This window comes from Giraffa tippelskirchi, chromosome 7 (genome assembly GCF_054371585.1).
Source record: "Giraffa tippelskirchi isolate mGirTip1 chromosome 7, T2T-mGirTip1v1.2.pri, whole genome shotgun sequence".
Classification (NCBI taxonomy): Eukaryota; Metazoa; Chordata; class Mammalia; order Artiodactyla; family Giraffidae; genus Giraffa; species Giraffa tippelskirchi.
In genome coordinates, this window is record NC_137281.1 from 86,735,243 (window position 1) to 86,754,686 (window position 19,444).

The 19,444-nt window shown below is 52.7% G+C and overlaps 1 protein-coding gene across 2 annotated transcripts in view; it reads left to right on the forward strand.

Moving 5' to 3' along the window:
- CD276 (CD276 molecule) overlaps window positions 1–13,682 on the forward strand; it is a 33,106-nt gene extending 19,424 nt beyond the window's left edge. For both annotated transcript variants that reach the window (XM_081506368.1, XM_081506369.1), the window contains exons 2-10: window positions 231–357; window positions 2,643–2,984; window positions 3,166–3,480; window positions 4,082–4,420; window positions 4,602–4,898; window positions 8,685–8,819; window positions 9,544–9,585; window positions 10,962–10,997; window positions 12,267–13,682. In XM_081506368.1, coding sequence (XP_081362494.1) covers window positions 285–357; window positions 2,643–2,984; window positions 3,166–3,480; window positions 4,082–4,420; window positions 4,602–4,898; window positions 8,685–8,819; window positions 9,544–9,585; window positions 10,962–10,997; window positions 12,267–12,289 — 1,602 coding nt within the window. In that variant the 5' untranslated portion in view covers window positions 231–284 and the 3' untranslated portion in view covers window positions 12,290–13,682. The remainder of the gene's footprint in view (window positions 1–230; window positions 358–2,642; window positions 2,985–3,165; window positions 3,481–4,081; window positions 4,421–4,601; window positions 4,899–8,684; window positions 8,820–9,543; window positions 9,586–10,961; window positions 10,998–12,266) is intronic.
- The last annotated feature ends 5,762 nt before the right edge of the window (window positions 13,683–19,444 follow it).

A 19,444-nucleotide genomic window follows, 5' to 3' on the forward strand; every position in this document is an offset into this window, starting at 1 on the left:
AACTGCCTGCTGTCCTGCCTCCCCTGATTCAGCGTCCCCAGTGATTCAATTCCCTCCTGCCCGCCTCTCTCAAAATATCCCTCAGCCAGGAGCCCTGTAGGGTATGGGAAGGAGGACCTCCCAGTGGGCTGTTGCAGCCTTCCACCAGGCTGGTCCAAGGGAGATGAGGTGAGAGAGGGGGCTTGGTAAGGACCTTTTGAGACAAAAGCTTCACTTCCTCTTCCTCACAGGCAGGGGCAGCCTTCCATCACGGAGAGCCCAGCTGTCAGCTGCCTCACGAGAAGATGCTGTGTGGACCGGGCAGCACGGGTGTGAGTGTGGCCCCCGCCCTGGGAGTGCTGTGGTTCTGCCTCACAGGTGAGGGGAGCAGTTTGGGGCCTTGAGGTGCCCACCAGGCCTCTCTGTCTGGCAGGGCTGGGAAGGCTTTGGCTAACTGCTTCCAAATCTCCTCTGTGTCCTGTCCACCTCATTCCTACCTTGGGATCCACCTTACTTTACATTTCTTAGCCTCTGTTTTCTCTTCTGTAAAATGGTAACGTGAGCACTAGATGTGATAAGGCTGTTTCTCAAACACACATGTGCTTCCTCCCGAGAGCCTTTGCACATACTGTTCCATCTGCCTAAAACTTTCTGCCCCCACACGTCTGCATGACTCAGTCCTATATTTCATTCAAGCCATTGCTCAAATGTCACCTTGCCCAGGCTTTCCTAGCTAATGTGTATAGAATAACACCTCTTCCCTCCCTTTCCCTGGCCTTACTTGATACTTCCTCCCAACACTAATCTCCACCTGACATATTATATGTTTACTTGCTTATTGCCTGCTCTGCTCAAAGAGCAGAATGTATCCCCGGGGCCAGGATTAATGCCAGCCACATAGCAGGTGCTCAATAACCATGTTGAATAAAGGATATAAGTCTTCCCACACAGTTCTTGGCACAGAGTTGGCTTTCAATAATGGCACCTACTTTAATGACAACACCATCATATTTCAAATCCTAATCTGCTCAGAGGGAGACATCCTCTGCCAAGTGGGAAGACAAAGCTGAGTGTCTGGTGCCATCTGGTGGTCAAAAGGAGGAAGCACTGCTTTACCCAGCAGTCCGTTGATTTCTCTAGAGAAAGGGCTTTGGGTGACTCCTCAGGTTTCATCCCCCAAGTGCCCCCATACAAGGGGCACCCTGTTGGTCTCCAACTGGAGAGCTGGCCTGTGGCGCCTGGCAGCCTGGCAGGAGATCCAGTGACAGCTTAAGGCCTTTAGAGATCACCACACACTGCAAAGATGATGATGATGATGGGTGTGTGTGTGTATGGGTGTGTGTGTGTGTGTGTGTGGCTTTAGAGATCATCACACACTGCAAAGATGGTGATGATGGTTGTGTTTGTGTGTACGTGTGTGTGTTACTTGCTCAGCTGTGTCCGACTCTCTGTGACCCCATGGACTGTAGCCTGCCAGGCGCCTCTGTCCATGGAATTCTCCAGGCAAGAATACTGGAGTAGGTTGCCATTTCCTCCTCCAGGAGATCTTCCCGACCCAGGGATCAAACCTGGGTCTCCTGCATTGCAGGCAGATTCTTTACTGTCTGAGCCACCAGGGAGGCCCAAAGACAATGATACCACCTCCCTGTATGTAATTCACAATGAAAATACTAGCTATAAAATGCTATTTTTCAAAATGTGAGAAACAATGAATGCTGTATTTAGCTAGATTTGTTTCAAGACTGGTCTTCACACTTTCTGAATGTGCCTGCTTTGCTGGTGCCCAGAGCACACACTTAACATAACCATTGCCCAAGAATGGCAGTGCCAGGCTAGGGGGCACATATCACCAAAAGAAAAACTGTCAGGAACCCCTACCTAACTTCCCAGGGCTCTAAAAGAAGAGGTGGACTGGAGGCAGAGGTGACTGGGTGGGAGGCTGCAGAGTAAACCCGCAGGAGAGAGGGTAGGGGTGGGAACAGGGCAACCTGCCCTAGGGGGCTTTTCTCTGACTATGTCAGACTCTTTTTTTCATTCCCTCTCAATCTCAGCTTACTATCTCTTTACAGAGAATGTGGTTCACCACCATATTTAAATGCATGGGTAATCTTTCCTTCTTGCATAAAAACTAATCATGTTTGTTGAGGAAAAGAAAAAGCACTTGTGATTCTTTCTCATCCAGAGAAAACCACGAATAACATTTTGGTGCATATTATTGTTTAGATTTTCTTTTCACAATTTATAAAGATAGTGTGTACTTGGGAAATGCAGTCAGCACAGACAGGTGTGATGCACCTGCCAGATTTTTTAAAAACTACCTCTTTACTTTCTATCCATTGGCTTCTTTCTTCCTTCATACTCCTAATCACATGCTACCAAGAATTTGTGTGCTAGTTTGTCTCTCTCTCCCACTAAAATTTAAGCTCTTCAGAGGTGTGACCTTGGTGGTGTTCTCTGTGGCATTCCTAACGCTTACCCTTGGCATAGTATGTACTTACTATATTCATGTTGGTTGAACTAGAACCGCAAGTAATAAACTCTCCTCAGCCCTTAAAAAAGGAGTGGACAGGGCCTGAAGATAACTCAGAAGGGGAGGGGAACTAGAGAGGTCCTGAGTGTCTCACCCTCTTCTCACCGTCCCACCTCACCAACCCCACCCTCAGGGGCCGCAGTGGAAGTCCAGGTTCCCGAAGACCCCGTGGTGGCCCTCGTGGGCACCGATGCCACCCTGCGCTGCTCCTTCTCGACCGAGCCTGGCTTCAGCCTGGCACAGCTCAACCTCACCTGGCAGCTGACAGACACCAAACAGCTGGTGCACAGCTTCGCCGAGGGCCGCGACCAGGGCAGCGCCTATGCCAACCGCACAGCGCTCTTCCCAGACCTGCTGGCTCAGGGCAACGCGTCCCTGAGGCTACAGCGCGTGCGCGTGGCTGATGAGGGCAGCTTCACCTGCTTCGTGAGCATCCGGGACTTCGGCAGCGCCGCGGTCAGCCTGCAGGTGGCAGGTGAGAGCCGCGAAAGGGGGCGCCCTCCCCTTGGCACATCCCTCATACTTCCCGCAGCCCTTTACCCACTGCCCCAGTGCTGACCCGAGTCTTCACAGCCCCGGGCGCTCTTTCCCTCCACTGTGTTCCACTGCCCTTGCCTTACCTTGACCTCTGCCTTCTGCCCTCTGCTCCTCTCCAGCCCCCTACTCAAAACCCAGCATGACCCTGGAGCCCAACAAGGACCTGAGGCCGGGGGACACGGTGACCATCACGTGCTCCAGCTACCGGGGCTACCCCGAGGCCGAAGTGTTGTGGCAGGATGGGCAGGGTGCGCCCTTGACCGGCAACGTGACCACGTCGCAGATGGCCAACGAACAGGGCTTGTTCGACGTGCACAGTGTCCTGCGGGTGGTGCTGGGCGCTAATGGTACCTACAGCTGCCTGGTGCGCAACCCCGTGCTGCAGCAAGACACTCACGGCTCGGTCACCATCACGCCCCATAGAAACCCCACAGGTTTTTGTTTTTTCTTAAATGTCCCTTGGGGTAGGGGACAGGGTCGGGGAGTTGGTCCATTCTCCAGTGGTCATGGTATCTGAATCTAGCTCCTTACCTTCAGTCTCCCGGAAGAGTGAGACCCCTAATAGTAATAACAGAAAAGATAAACAGGTTGCATAGTGGGAAAGCTTACCGTGGCAGGAGTAGGTGAGGGTGATGATCACAGGTCCTCTCAGCTCTCTGGGTCTCCTGACTCCAGGGTTCTGGAAACCTGTGGAAAGAGTGGAGAAGCATTCAGATCTCAGAAGAGAGTCGGAGGATAGGAGAGAGAAATGGGTCCTGGCGGAGAGGGGAGTTTTTCTAGGGCTGCAGGCTGCCCCAGGCCAGGTCCCCCAGGGAGATGGAACTTGTTAGGCCAAGGCCAAGCTGCTGTGATTCTTGTCAGAAGATTAAGGAGACGTCTGGAAGTGTTGAGACTCAATCTGTTTTTAGGTCTGGGGAGAAAACGGGAAGATGGCATGGGTCCCAGGGGTCGATGGAGGAGATATGGGAGGCAGTGCGGTGGTCGCCGAGTGTCCCTACCCCTCCTCACTGCCTGCCGCTCCAACCTCGCCCTCAGGTGCAGTGGAAGTCCAGGTTCCCGAAGACCCCGTGGTGGCCCTCGTGGGCACTGATGCCACCCTGCGCTGCTCCTTCTCGACCGAGCCTGGCTTCAGCCTGGCACAGCTCAACCTCATCTGGCAGCTGACAGACACCAAACAGCTGGTGCACAGCTTCGCCGAGGGCCGCGACCAGGGCAGCGCCTATGCCAACCGCACAGCGCTCTTCCCAGACCTGCTGGCTCAGGGCAACGCGTCCCTGAGGCTACAGCGCGTGCGCGTGGCTGATGAGGGCAGCTTCACCTGCTTCGTGAGCATCCGGGACTTCGGCAGCGCCGCGGTCAGCCTGCAGGTGGCAGGTGAGAGCCGCGAAAGGGGGCGCCCTCCCCTTGGCACATCCCTCATACTTCCCGCAGCCCTTTACCCACTGCCCCAGTGCTGACCCGAGTCTTCACAGCCCCGGGCGCTCTTTCCCTCCACTGTGTTCCACTGCCCTTGCCTTACCTTGACCTCTGCCTTCTGCCCTCTGCTCCTCTCCAGCCCCCTACTCAAAACCCAGCATGACCCTGGAGCCCAACAAGGACCTGAGGCCGGGGGACACGGTGACCATCACGTGCTCCAGCTACCGGGGCTACCCCGAGGCCGAAGTGTTGTGGCAGGATGGGCAGGGTGCGCCCTTGACCGGCAACGTGACCACGTCGCAGATGGCCAACGAACAGGGCTTGTTCGACGTGCATAGTGTCCTGCGGGTGGTGCTGGGCGCTAATGGTACCTACAGCTGCCTGGTGCGCAACCCCGTGCTGCAGCAAGACGCTCACGGCTCGGTCACCATCACAGGTAGGGGCGGACGAACAGCTGGGGAAGGATAGAAGGAACTATCGCTTTTTATCTAGACTCTGAGCCAGAATTCAGATAAGCTTGGCTTGGGTGGTCAGAAAACTTAAAAAAAATTTTTTTTTTCTTAACACTTCAGGTGTCTCAAATTCTCCTCCAAGGAGTCCTTAAGGGACTTGCTATATTGCGCAATAAGAATAATTTGTAGTGTTTGCCCTCCTAAGAGTGCCTTAGTTGGTACTTGGGGACTGAATGAATACCTGCCTGGAATCTGGAGGAGTTCCAGGCGGGAGTTCTGGAGCAGCCACAAGGCATGGCTCTGTCTGGAGTGCTTTCCTATGGGAACCTCTCCAAGTGCTGGGAAGGTGTTGCTATGTTGCCATCTGTTGCTGGGCACCATCTGACTGTGAGCCCCTGAGAGACAGCTGGGCCTCTCCAGGTGGTCAAACCCCTCACCCCATCCATGTCAGTTCTTCTAATGGAATTAAACTGGACCCAGCCAGCCTTTGGACTTCCCTGGTAGCTCAACTGGTAAAGAATCACCTGCAATGCAGGAAACCTGGGTTGAGAAGATTCCTTGGAGGAGGGCACGGCAACCCACTCCATTATTCCCTCCTGGAGAATCCCCATGGACAGAGGCGCCTGGCAGGCTACAGTCCCTGGGGTCGCAACTAACCAGGGCACACAGCACTGGCAGCCTTTGGAATGGCTGGGCTCTCTCTGCTGCCCCCATGTGGTCAAACACCAGATCAACGCTGCCCCTTTAGCAATTCCTTCCATCTCTACAATTTTGGGCTCCTAGCCCAGACTTCCCTTCCTTTAGTGCCCACCTCAGTGGGTACCCTTTGTGCCTGGAGGTGTGAAGAGGGCTCAGACCTACACTCAGGCCAGGGGGAGGCAGTCTTCATCCTTATTTGGATCTCATTCTGGCTCCTCTGTACCTCCCCTTGGGACAGCTAACCTTTCCTAGGGACCTCCCTGCATTCTCTGGGATCAGGACAGCAGGTTTTGTCCATCTGGTTCTCCTATTTCTTTCCCATGACTTCCATCTATCCTGTGGCCCACGGAAGACCTGATCCCCCTGATAACCAGTTTGTGCGCAAGCCTCAGGCTTCACTGACTCACTCCTGTCTTCCTGCGCCCCATTTGCATGGACCTTGTGTGGCCTTCACTTCTGCAAGTGTCCATCACATTTGCCTTCTAGGAATTCAGGCTCATTTCTCCTCCTTCTCTTTCACGGTTTTCCTTCTGGCAAGGCTTTGTTCCCTTTGCCCACCCCCCACCCAAAATTGACTTCACCCTCTTTCTGGAGACTCCTAGGCCTATACATTCTGTGGGGGAGTTACTGCTCTGGGCTGTTGGATGTCCCATGGGGTATCCTTGGCCTTTTAGATACATCAGCATATGGTCTGATGTAGCCACAGGAGAGAATCAGAAATATTAGATACAGCAGGATTGACAGGGAATGTGAAGTTTTCAGAGAAGTGGGGTGTGATCAGAATGGGCTGCAGTTTCAGGAGAAGCCTCTAGGGACAGGTGAGAGTTGAGGGGACTTTGAAGGATTGGTGATCTTCGTGATAATTTGCACACTGTGCTGAATTGGCTGTTTGCCACCCTTTATAGAAAGGGCTTGTGAGTATGTGATTATACTCGTATACCTGAAGATGCAGGTCTGAAACCCCATTCTGTCCTTGACTGGCAGAATGAGGACAAGCCTGACCTGTGCTGCAGGCACTAACACCAGCCTAGGGGTGGACATAGTGGGAGCCCCTCCACCTGGGTATTTCTGTGGCTCTGCTCCATGCTTTTCTGCAGGAGCCCCACCCTGGAATCCCCAGGGGTTTCTTCCATGTGCTTCCTGATACTATCCTCCTTTCCTGCTGCTGCTCAGTGGGGACATTTCCCCACCTGAGAGAAAAATATTAAAAATTGTAGTACCTGGCATTTAAAGCATGTTCATTTCACAGATGAGGAAGCTGAAGGCCAGAGAGAAGAGAGAACTTTCCCAAGGCCACAGCCTAGCACAGTGGCTCTGACTCTTTGGGGATTAGCCACCTCTCTGAAAACTGGATACATGATAAATGCAGTCATTTGCATTTAAGTTTTGAGGGTTTGTGGCCCCACTGCAGTCATCCATTGGGGTCTGTGGACCTTGGCTCCAGCATCCTGCAGTGAGCAGATGAACCAGAATCCAACTTTTAGCCTCTCAGCCTAATTTCCTCTCCTCCCTACCACCCAGCCTCCTGTTTTTGTGAGAGCAGGTCTGCCCTACTTTGGAGCCCTTGGCCTGTATTTCGCTTCGGGCAGCTTTATGCCTTGGAAAACGTTGTGAGATTCAGACTTTAAGTCTGCCAGCCTAGTCCCTGTGCACCTGCTGGAGGTTAGTTGCATGTGCTATATGTGGAGGGGGCTTTGTGGAGCAAGCCCTGGATGTGGAGTCTGAAGATGCAGGTCTGAGCCCCGCTCTGTCCTTGGCTGGTGGGATGAAGGCAAATCAGACCTGTGCTCCAGGTACCAACACCAGCCCAGGGATGGACGGGGCAGGAGCTCCACCTGCTGAGTGTTTCTGTGGTCTGCTCCATGCTTTCCTGCAGGAGCCTCCCTGCCTTTGGATTCCCAGGGGTCCCTTCCATGTGCTTCATAGACTGGCCGGCCTGTCCTCTTGTGTCAGCTGCTGTCTTTCTCTCCTGTTCCTGTTCCCCAGGGTGATGGGTCCCTTTGCTGCTGATATCCTGAGCAGCAGTGTAACCGGCCATGCCGGTTGGAAGTGACACTGGCTGCAAATCCCCATATCCGTGTTAAGGCCTTCACTGCCCGAGGGTTGATGGCACTGCTCTCTGCTCTGATAGCATCTTCTGCAGAAGCTTTTGTTAGATTTGTTGTCCCCAAGGCCTCTGCCCAGGACCCCATGTGGATCCTGGGGCTGGGCTGGAGGATAGTGCACTTGGAACAGCTGCGGGTCCTTACCCAGCCGAGGGCAGCTCAGCGCCTTCCCTCTGCCCTGAGACAGCCAACAGGAAGGCCCTCAGCATTTCACAGAACTATTCCCCTGGCAAGTCTCCTTCTCAGGGGTAAACCTGTTCTCTGGTGCCCTCTGTGTCTGCCCTCATCTTTATGCAGGAATCTGCACACATTTTCTGTCAAAGCCTGGAGGTATATGTATTTTAGGTTTTGTGGGCCACATACCATCTCTGTTGCTGCTGCTGCTGTCTTTCCTTTTTTTGGTAACCCTTTACAAATGTAAAACTATTATTAGCTCGTGGGTTGTACAAAAACAGGCCACAGGCCAGATTTGGCCCCTGGACTGTGGTTTGCCAACTCCTGATCTGTAAGATGGAGAATATTACCAGGTGGGGCTGGGGGAGAAAGGGGGGCTTCCTGAGGAGGAATCATAAGTCAGGTGGAGGGTGAGGGAGCACTTTTCAGGTAGAGGAGACCGACAGCAGTGGTGCAGGGGCTGGGAGCAGTCAGTCATCTCTACAGAGAATGGAATTACAAAGAAGCTTGACGCACTATTTTCATGTCAGTAGGGAGACATAGAAGGTTCTTGAGCATCGTGGACCACAGGTTGAGGCCTGCCCATGGCAATCCCAGCTGTCTCAGGCTTTGGAGGGTTTGTGGATGTGGGGGGAAGGGGCACGAGAGCTTATGTAAGCTCTCTTCATGGTGTGGGGGCCCCATGAGGGTAGGAGCCCCCTCGTCACACTTTGGAGTCAGAGGGGTTGTCCTCAGGGCCACTGGGGGTCAGGCATGACAGTCTCTCCCCATTCTCCCCACCTCCCCTCCCAGGGCAGCCCATGACATTCCCCCCCGAGGCCCTGTGGGTGACCGTGGGGCTCTCCGTCTGCCTCGTCGCCCTGCTGGTGGCCCTGGCCTTCGTGTGCTGGAGAAAGATCAAACAGAGCTGCGAGGAGGAGAATGCAGGTAAGTGAGAGGGGGCTGTGCATGTGTCTCTGGGTATGTTGGTGTGTCCATGACATCAACAGGAGTGTCACTTTCCAGTGACAGAATGAATGTGTGTGCAAATGCAGCTACATTGTGTGTGTATGTGTGTGATCTGGAGGCTGAACAGATCTCGTGTGTTTAAACAAGTGTGGGCCTGCCCGTGAGTGTGCAGACATGCAGGGTGAGAGTGCAGAAATGCAGGGTGGATGTGAGTGTGACTAGGAGCGAGTAGTGGATGTGTAACAAAGGGATGAATGTGTCTGTATGTGACTGTGAGAGCGTAAGTCACATGAGCGTGTCTGTGAGTGAGAGCATGTGGAAATCGAGCCACGCAGGTGTGAATGCTTTGTGGGCTTGTGTGTCACCATGAGAGGATGTGTCATCCTTAGAGTGGACAGTGTCTGAAGCAGCTGCTGTTTGCTGGGGTCAGTGTGGATTGACGTGGTGATTGGTAGGTGGTAAGTTGACACTGATAGGTAGGTGGTTTGACCTTGGTAGGGAAGTTGACTCTGGTGAGTGGTGGGTGGGTGAGTGAGTGGATAGTCCTTGGCCAGGTGAGTGGTGGGCTCCTGCCTGGGGTCCCTCTCATCCTGCCACAGGCCAGGCCTGCTCAGCCCCATTTCCCTGCCTCCTGCATTCCCAGGAGCAGAAGGTCAGTGATGAAGGTGGGTAGGGCTGAGGAAGTTTCTGTTCCCTCTTCCAGGAGCCGAGGACCATGATGGGGATGGAGAAGGATCCAAGACGGGTAAGTCTGAACTCAGAGGGACTCTGTTGGCTGAGGATGGATGCAGGGACAGGGGCGGGGACCCCAAGGTCTGGAGGGTCCCCATTTACTTGAAGGTTTGAATGAAATGTGTCCCGTGGACTGAGGCCTCCCAGCCTAGGTGAGTCTGGTCTTTGCTCAGCAGTAGACCTGGAGGCAGGTCTCCCAGGTGCTGCTTTGTTTCTCCTGCCTACCTTTACCCACCCACCAGGGCCACTCCACCCTGAAGGACCTGGCTCAGGAAGCAGGGCAGGCTGGGTTTTAGTTCCAGCCCCAGATCATATAAGCTACGTGGCCTTGAGCAAGTCACTTTGTCTCTCTGGGCCTCAGTTTCCTCCTAACTGCTCCTTTCATAGGTTGTGTGAGTTAAATTAAATGAGATCATGTATATTAAGGGCCGAATATCGTGCCGGGGACCTGCAAGGGCTCTGTAGTTTTCAGTCCTGTTATTAGGACTGTTTTTAGCCTGACACAGTTCCACTCTGGTAAGAGGCTGAATAACTTTGGTCAGTGCTTTGCTCCTCTCGGCTTCAGTTTCCCGTATGTAAAATGGCCTCCTGGCCTTCCCTGATGGCACCAGAGGGCCGTTTTGAACGTCTCTCGAGTGACTTTGAGACGGGCCTGGCACTGTGGGGACACAAGCCTGGAGCCTGGAGAGGAGGGGCCAAGGCCCTGGTGCCCTGTGGCCACTGGAGGCCTCACTGCCTTCCCTGCCCAGGGCCCATGTACTGGGGGAGCAGGTTCTTGCTGAGCCCTCTGTGATGGTGCCGGTTGACACGGGTTACCCCCCAGTCCCTGAAGAAGGAGGGGCAGAAGATTGACCTCTGGGGACTGTTGTAAACTGTGCCAATTCATTCTCTGCCTTTGGTGCCCGGGTGTGGCAGGTGTAGACACAGCCTGGGATCAGGCCTCATTTTTCTTGTTCAGAGGCAGCTGCAGTTGGTAGAAGGGAGGGAGTAGGGAGAAGAGGGGGGCTTAGCGACATGCTTAGTCTCAGTTCTGCAAGATCCCAGGCCTAGCTGGTGACACCTGCAGCCTCCTTTAGCACCTCACATAACCTTATTTGTAGAGCAGGCTCAGGGTACTCTCACATCCCTCACTCACAGGAGGGCTGGGGCGTTGTTCCCATTATAGAGATGCAGAAAACTGAGGCCTGGGGGAAGAGTGACAAGTCATAGAGCAGAACTGGAACTTGGGGAAGCAGCTGAAACCCTTTTTCCAGTGCTGTGATGTTTCCCTCACCCTCTCAACTTCTCCCTGCTGCCTCCTCCTCCCAGTCCTTCTTCTAGACTTTATTTCTTCCTTACCACCACTTTCCGCAGCTTCCCCTTCACTGTGTACTCCTTCCTTTTTTGCAGCCCTGCGGCCCCTGAAACACTCTGAAAACAAAGAAGGTAAAGACATGTGGTGTTTGTGCATCTGTGCGTGCATGTGCCCTTGTGTGTAGGAGGCTAGGGGGTGGTCATTGGTGACGGGGTTGCTGCTGCCCCGAGGCTCCCTCCCCCAGAAGAACAGCCTCGACTCCTCCCTGTTGAAATGGCAGCAGGCGGAGAAATCAAGGTCCCCAGTGCTCTTAACAGGATGCAAATATGATAGAGGCTTAACCGGGACAGGAGTCGAGATTGTCTTAAGGCCACTTGTACCCTGCAACCAGCTTCCTCCTACCTGGCTTCTGCCTTCTACTCAAAGCTTCCATTGCCAGGTCCAGGGAGCTCCAGCTCCCACACCCCCTCCAGAACGAAGAGGGAAAGAGGAGAGGGAGGGGACATTTTTTTCTAGGGCTTGACTAGAAATAGCTCCTGTCACTCCTGTTTATATCCATTTGTCAGAACCTAGTCACGTGACTGCAACTCAAGTGAGGCTAGGAAATGGGGTTTTCAGCTGGACAGGCACGTTCCTGGTACATCGTCAGTGGTTAATAATTGTTAGTGATGGTTATTAGTCAGATTATCATAACATCAGCAGTTACATTAGGAAGTGGTTGGTTGGAGGTTAGTTTTAGTTTGAGATTCTTCTTTATTAAAAGTGACCAGGAGCTACACCTCTGTGTGTGTCTGTTTGTTTATAAATATATGTATATCTCTGTGTATATTTTGAACAAGCTATTTCTTGATGCAGACTTATCACTAAATATGAGTGGCTTCCACTTAGAAGGTCAAAAGTGTTGGGGCCTTAATTTTTGGCCAAAGGTTATGGAGCCTTAAGTAACTTTCAGGTTGCCTTGTTCCTGTTAGGAAATAAACTCTCCATTCAGATCATGGCGGAGAGTGAGGCCATGGGTGTGAACGTATGGAGTGGAGAAGATGAATCGGGACAGACAGGGTGGGGGGCAGCATGGAGAAGGGAAGAGTGTGCCAGACCAAGGGAAGGGAAGGGTGCGAGGTGGCTGGACCCAGGGGGACTGAGAGAAGCCAGCGAGGACTGGGCAGTCTCCTCCAGGCACCCTCATCGTCAGTCTGACGCCCAGCTGCTGTGTGTGTATCTGAGCCTTGAGGGCAGTGCTTGGTGTGGGGGTTGCCAGTCAGACTGCCAGCCCCCTCACACATACTCCCCCAACCCCCCGAGTATGTGACCACATCCCTGGAGTTTTGGCACACTCCCGAGACTAGCCCTCCCGCATTTAATGCTCCCCTCTCTGTTTTCCTTCCCATCATGAAATGCAGATGATGGACCAGAAATAGTCTGACCGTGAGGCTCAGGGAGCTGCTGCCCCTGCCCTGGAGCTCCCACCTCTGGCTGCACTGGAGCCTCAGTGTGAGCTCTGGGCTGGGGGCTTCCCTGCCTCCAACAGATGGCGTCCACTCTGGCGGATCTACTCATTCTGCAAAGGACACGATACACAGACCACCCTGCAGCCTTATTTTTCTGATGGACACGATTCCCAAGTCATCCTGCTGCCTTATTTCTCCAGTGACACGATACCTAAATCATCTTGCTGCTTTATTCCTTATGGACGCAATGCACAGACCTCCCTGCCACCGTATTTCCCCAACGGATATGCTACACGGACCATCTGGCTGCCATTTTTCTCCAAAGATGTGGTACACAGTCTCCCCTCGCCTTGTCTCCGATGGTCCAGAGACATTAGTTATCAGTTCTCAGCCTTCTCCCCCATCCACCCTTAACTCTGTCTCCTCTGCCGAGGCCACTGCAGCCTTAGTATTTCCTCCAGACTAGAGGCGTCGCCTCCTGCTCTGGCCCCAAAGTCAGCCTCTTCCCTCCTCTGTGAAGTGAATACAGGGCCCCTCCCCCAGGCATGCAGACAAGCAGGTGCACGTGCTGGAACACGTGAGGACTTCCCCGGACCCTGCCTCTTCCGGGGCGCCCTGGGCTGTGCCCTGTGCACCCCACCCTCCACCTGCCCTCCCCACGGGAAGTATGTGCTGGTCACACCGGGTCTCTGGGCAACTGCGTGGGCCCCCCTGGGATCTGCTGCTGTCCCTCTGCTTTTCCTTTCATTGATCCATTCAAGTAACGTTCACTGAGCATCTCTGGGCGTCTGCACTGTGTTAGGTACTGGGGACCCTGCACGAGAAGACAAGCCCCTCCGTAAGGAGCTCGCCCTTCAGCCGAGAAACCCGTGAGGAAAGAGGGACTCGTGAGGGGCTCCTGCCTTGCTTCCTGCTGAACCCCTCTTCTGTACCACAGTTCCCTGGATACCTCACTCCCATCCCATCCCAAATCCTTGCCCAGAAACCTGGAAAGAGAGACAGAGCCTTTCGCCACAACTGGAGCATCTGATGGTTTCCAAAGTGTCTTTCCAGGCATGCACAGCGGGAACAGGCAGCCCAGACCCGACAGACCCTGGGGAGCTGAGAGCTGCAGCACAGGGGAAGCCTGAGGGCAGGGACAGCCCCTCCCCCACCATGGTGCTATTCCGGAGCTGGGCAGACAATTTCTGGTTCGTCTCTGGCCAGTCCTCGAGTGGAGTAAACTTCTGAGGACCTGATGTCCTCCTGTTGACATCCCTCCCTTCACCAGGAATGAAAGATGTGGGGGTTTCTAATTTAAATGTGGGACTCTGAGAAATTTTGTTAACTGGGGGTGCATTTTGGGAAAAATAAATGCCTTTGTAGAAAGCTTTTTCTCTGTAAATTGTGTGGCAGCAGGGCTCAACTGGAAGAATTCCCTCCTGGACGTTTGAGGCCCAGAGTAGGTGTGCCTGGATCTCCTTACTCTCACTGTTGTCCTTAAGTCGCCGGGTTTCCATGGCCCTTTTTCTAACTTCAGTTACCCACTTGGTAAGGATGCTGGCTGTCCAGAAAGCCAGCCTCTTTGGTCACTGTATGGGGCTCCACCCACTCCTAGAAATGTCACCTAATATCTTTATCTCAGAAGATTCAGACTCCAGGCTTGTTTAAGGCCTAATACCCCCATTTCACGGATGGGGAAACTGAGACCCAGGAAGAAGCTAACATAGAAAAGGAACTCTGCGTGCTCTTTTTGGCTGACACAGTGGAATGGGCACCAGACCTGAGTCAGAGGTCCAGGTCTAAGGCCTCATTTAGCCCTGCCCTGTGATCCTGAGCTGGGCATTTAACTTCTCTGGCTTTAGATTTTTTATTTTTTTGGCCACACTGTGCAGCATACAGGATCTTAATTTCTTGATTAGGGATTGAACCTTTGCCCCCTGCATTTGGAGTCAACCATTAGATCACCAGGGAAGTCCCAGGGCCTTAGTTTTCTTATATGAAAAATGGGCCTGAGATTTTTCACCACCTTCCAGTTTCTAAGACGAAGAAGAGGAGGTGAACACAGCAAGCAAACCATTTCCAGAGAACCAGGTTCAAGGATGTGGGAGCCTGCAGAATGCGTTGGGCTCCTTTACCCTTGGGGGCCAGGGTCTCAGAACTGGCCCACCAGTTAGTCCCCAGACTCTGCAGGCCCTAGGGCAGCAGGAAGAGCTCGGGCTGGGGTTCAGGACACTTGACTTTTGTTTTGTTTTTAATTTTTTTTCTTGTTTTCCTTTTTGACTTTTGTTCCTGGCTTTGCTACTGACTTGTGACCAAGTCCTTCATCCCTCTGAACCTTCATTTCCTTATCTGTTAAGAAGAGGTGAAGGGACTTCCCTGGTGGTCCAGTGGTTAAGATGCTGTGCTTTGAACACAGGGGTCATGGGTTCAAACCCTGGTCAAGGAACTAAAATCCCACATGCCACGTGGCCAAATAAATAAAAGTTTTAAAAACAGCAAAATATTTTTAAAAAGAAGGGGTGATGAGTGCCCTTTGGAAAGGTATGTGGAATTCTTTCCAAACTGGGATGCTTCTTCTAAAGTCGGTGGCCCTAGAAGTGAGTCCAGTCACTTTACTAGAAGGTCCCCCCACTGGTGCTGTGGGTAGGTTTTAGATTCAAAAACCTTTCGCCGAGGCTCTGTCTTTTGCCCCTTGTCTCCTCTTCCACCCTTGAGCGTGACCTTACCTCACCAGGCATCAACCACATCAGTACAGTAGGGACAATAGTAGTTCTTGTTTCGTAGGATTGTTATGAGGGTTGGATAACATAGGAAGAAGATACTACAAACTATAAAGTGCTGGGCACATGTGATGGCTTATCTTTCCCTCCCTGCAGTCGGGTTGCACACATTTGCCCCCTTGGCGATTTTGTAGTGGAACACAGTGACCCAGGGCAAGTTGTCTAAACCTCAGTTTGCCCATCAGTAAAACAGGCCCAGAAACTGGTGCTTTTTCTTTCGGACAGGACTGGGAGATGGCTCAAACACGATGCTGTATCAGATGCTTGAGGGAGGGACCCGGCAGGTGTGGGACTTCCCTAGGGGCTGCAGGGTGAGGAAGGTGGCCATTCAGTCCCCCCTAGTGACTGGTGCCCCTAGACAGCAGTATTTTTAGCTGCTCTTCCTGGGCAAAGCTCCAACTCCTGCATTTTAATGGAGAAATAATTCTCACAGTGCGACAAGCTGTAGCCTGCAGGTGTCACATCCATATTAAAGAGGGGACAGAGCAGGGTTCATTTTCCTGGCTTGAGGTGTGACCGGAATTCACCTCCAGGACCATTTGTAACCAAGGCCGTGAAGACCAATTAGTGGCTCTGACCGTTCAGGGGGAGGAGACTGGGTGTTGGGGTACAAACAGCATGGCTGGCGGGCCTGAGTCACCCTGCCTTTCTCTCCCTGCTCTCTTCCTTTTCACAGCGCTCTCTCACAAGCATGGACAGCGCCTTCCATGGTGTCTGTTCAGGGAGAGGTACTTGACCTGGCTCATCCTGGGAGGTGGTTGCCTAGTGGGATGCTGGTACGTGTAGGCCAAGGAACAGTTGTTGTTTAGTCACTAAGTCATATCTGACTCTTGGCCACTGCATGGACTCTAGCCCACCAGGCTGCTATGTCCATGGAATTTCCCAGGCAGGAATACTGGAGTGGGTTGCCATTTCCCTCTCCAGGGAATCTTCCCAATGAGCAGAGACCCTGGCAGATTAATTTTTATTAGTAGTAAAAAAAGTTTTTCGGCCACAAGGCATGTGGGATCTTAGTTCCCTGACTAGGACTTGAACCTGCACCCCCTGCAGTGGAAGCACAGAGTCTTAATTACTGGACCGTCAGGGAAGTCCCAGATCCTGCAAATTCTGAGTGGGGCAATGGCCAGAGATCTTAATGCAAAACCCAAGTCTTAAACTGAAACATGAAGCCAAAGATAGCCCTGAATAGCCCTGAACCCAGGCCTCCAAGTGCAGGACACTCAGATGACCCAGAGAGGAGCCGCCATGAAGTGAGTGGCTGGAACATGGAGGAGGTATGAGGGAACAGAGGGTTCAAACACCACAAATGCAAATAATACAGATATGTAGAAACTGGTTGTCTTCACCTTCAATCCCCTCACTCAGGGGAAAGTACTACTAACAGTTTGCTATCTTTCCAGACTTTTCCCCAGGCTTACTCATTTATAAAAGTGAAATCACAAATTCTGTTCTACAGCTTTTTTTCCCCTGTTTTCTTGACCATTTTCTCGAGTCAGTTCTCTTTACTTTTTCTGTTGAGGTGTCTCATACACCTAGTGTGTAAAAAAGATGCTAGACCTCAGTGTATGGCTCTGTGAATTTTTAAAGAAATGTTTACATCACCATGTAAATATCACCCAGATCAAGATATAGAACACTTTCAGGATCCAGAAAGTTCCCTCCTGACCCTGCTTAGTCAATGGCCCCACCCAGAGAGACGGCTGCTGCTGCTGCTACTGCTGCTAAGTCACGTCAGTCGTGTCCAACTCTGTGCGACCCCATAGAAGGCAGCCCATCAGGCTCCCTCGTCCCTGGGATTCTCCAGGCAAGAACACTTGAATGGGTTGCCATTTCCTCCTCCAATGCATGACAATGAAAAGTGAAAGTGAGTGAAGTCGCTCAGCCGTGTCCGACTCTTAGCGACCCCCTGGACTGCAGCCTACCAGGCTCCTCCATCCATGGGATTTTCCAGGCAAGAGTACTGGAGTGGGGTGCCATCGCCTTCTCTGCCCAGAGAGACTACTCCGGCTGTTTTCACCATGGATTCATTTTGCTTGTTTTTGAACTTCATATAAATGGATCCTACCGTATATACTATTTTGTATCTAGCTTTTTGCAGAGACCTCCTTCGTTCTTTCTAAATGGCTATATAGTATCTCCTAGCACTGCTGTTTTAGAATAGACTTTGGCAGCTTCTACAGTTTGGAGACAAATACTGCAGCCTTGTGCTCCAGTTGCTACAGTATGGAGCCTCATACTAATCATTGGCCCATAGGCCTGTAGATATTAAATGTTGGTAGAGTTGCTGCTTGTTTGGCCAGTCCTCTTGGCAGGAAGAATGTGCTAGTGAAGAGCACTTAGGGCCACTGGCAAAACAATTCTAGACAGAGCAGCAAGGGTGCCAGGAATTGCCACCCCAGCCAGGCACTCGGACACACAGTGGAGCCTGACCCAGGAACGGATGAGGCCTGTGGACCTCTCTTCCTCCTCCACCCACCCTGCACTGCCTTGCCCTTCAACACCTAACTTGCTGTGGCCCCGCCTCAATTCCCCAGGAGCTAGGGGTCTTCATGGTTCTAGGACCCCAGTCTTAGAGGTGAGCATGTCTGCCTCTTGCTGGATGGAGTGGGCCTTGGGCTGAAAGGTGCATCCTGCATGCACCACATTTGACCACAATGGATGGGGCCACATTCATCAGCATCTCACTTAGATGCAGATGCCTCAGGGCACATTCCATTTTCTGCACTTGTTTCTGAGGGTGTTCATGACCTGCCATTTGGCTCCACCAGCTCCAGGTAATTACGGTGACACTATCTCAGCACTAATGAGGTGATGCCTGTTAGAGCACAGGGAACGCTGGGCCTCACGGGGCACACGCATCCCAGCCCTCAGATGCAGAGGGTCTGTGACCTTTGTCGCCAGCCTTTCCTCAGCACCTGAGCAGTAAAATCGCCCCCTCCCCTCAACCTCCCTCAGCTGACATGATTTCCTCACCCATGGATCAAAATGTTTCAGCCCCTAATAGATAATCCTGGGCACCACGCTCCTGCTCCACTTCACATCAGTCCACTGGTTCTTAACCCTGGCTGCACCTTAGAGTCACTTAAGGAAGTTTTAATAATAGCAGTTCTCTGGCCCCATCCCTAGAAGTTGTGATGCAGCTAGATGAGATCACTGCTAAATAGCTGATGTGCGTACCCCAGGGGCTCGAGCCTACCTTACAAGTTAATGCAAAACAGGATTCAGAGAGACAGCCCAGAGCAGAGGCTTCTGAGACCAGGGGCAAGAGACAAGCCAGCTGTTCTCAATGAGACTGAATCAGACCAAAGGGTGTTTGTTTTCTCACCAAAGGAAGAACAGAAAATACAGGTGCAAGAAAGGTTAAAGGGAGGGATCTTGTTTAGTGTGGAGAAGAGGAGGGCTTGTTTCTTGTGTTGTGGGGCCCAGAGGAGAGCAGGAACCCTAAGTTCCCACTCTTGGTCAGACTGGGCACCCAGGCACTGGGGAAGTGAGAAAAGAGGGGGCGCCAGGGATGACGGTGCAGCCCCCTTCAGCCTGAGGACAGGAGGCAGGGGGCTCCCTCCTTTTCCTCCAACTGCCTGCCCTTCTCCCTCTCTCTTGTTGCCCCCAGGCCTCCAGATGTGCACAGTCACGCGGCTGGTCCTGGCTCCCTCCCTCCCTCCAGCACCATGAAGAGAAGGACCATCTGTCCTGCTCACTGCAGCCCAGCGGGCTGTGTGCGTGTGCCAGGCTCAAGAAAGCAGCCTGCACGCTCTTTCTGCTTCCTTTCCTCCCTGCCTCAAACTTGCTTCTGTCCCAGGATATTCTGTGGCCTCTACTGTTCTGCAGACCTGCTACAGCCAAAGAGGCCAGAGGATAGCGTCTTTCCTCTACCACTGCCTTCCACCACCCTCCTGAGTGGTCTCCAGCCTCTAGTCTTCCCTCAGTCTCTAAGCTTAGCTATCTAGAGTCTACCTGTCTAGTCCCATAATTCAGGCTATCAGGCTCCTGGGGTGCTAGTCTGCACCCTATCTCATTCCCTTCCTGCCTCTTGTGTTTCAATGTACATGCTCAATCTTTCAGTCGTGTCCGAACTCTTTGCAACCCCATGGACTGTAACCTGCCAAGCTCCTCTGTCCATGGGATTCTCCAGGCAAGAATAATGGAGTGGGTTGTTGTGCCCTCCTCCAGGGGATCTTCCCAACCCAGGGATCGAACCCATGTCTCCTAAGGCTCCTGCACTGGCAGGTGATTTCTCTACCAGCCTGGGTGCCCGGTCTGACCAAGAGTGGGAACTTAGGGTTCTATTCGCAACCTGGGAAGCCCACTTGTGTTTCAATATCCTCTCCTAAACAGTGCCTGCAGAATGTGACCCTCACTCTTAGGGCA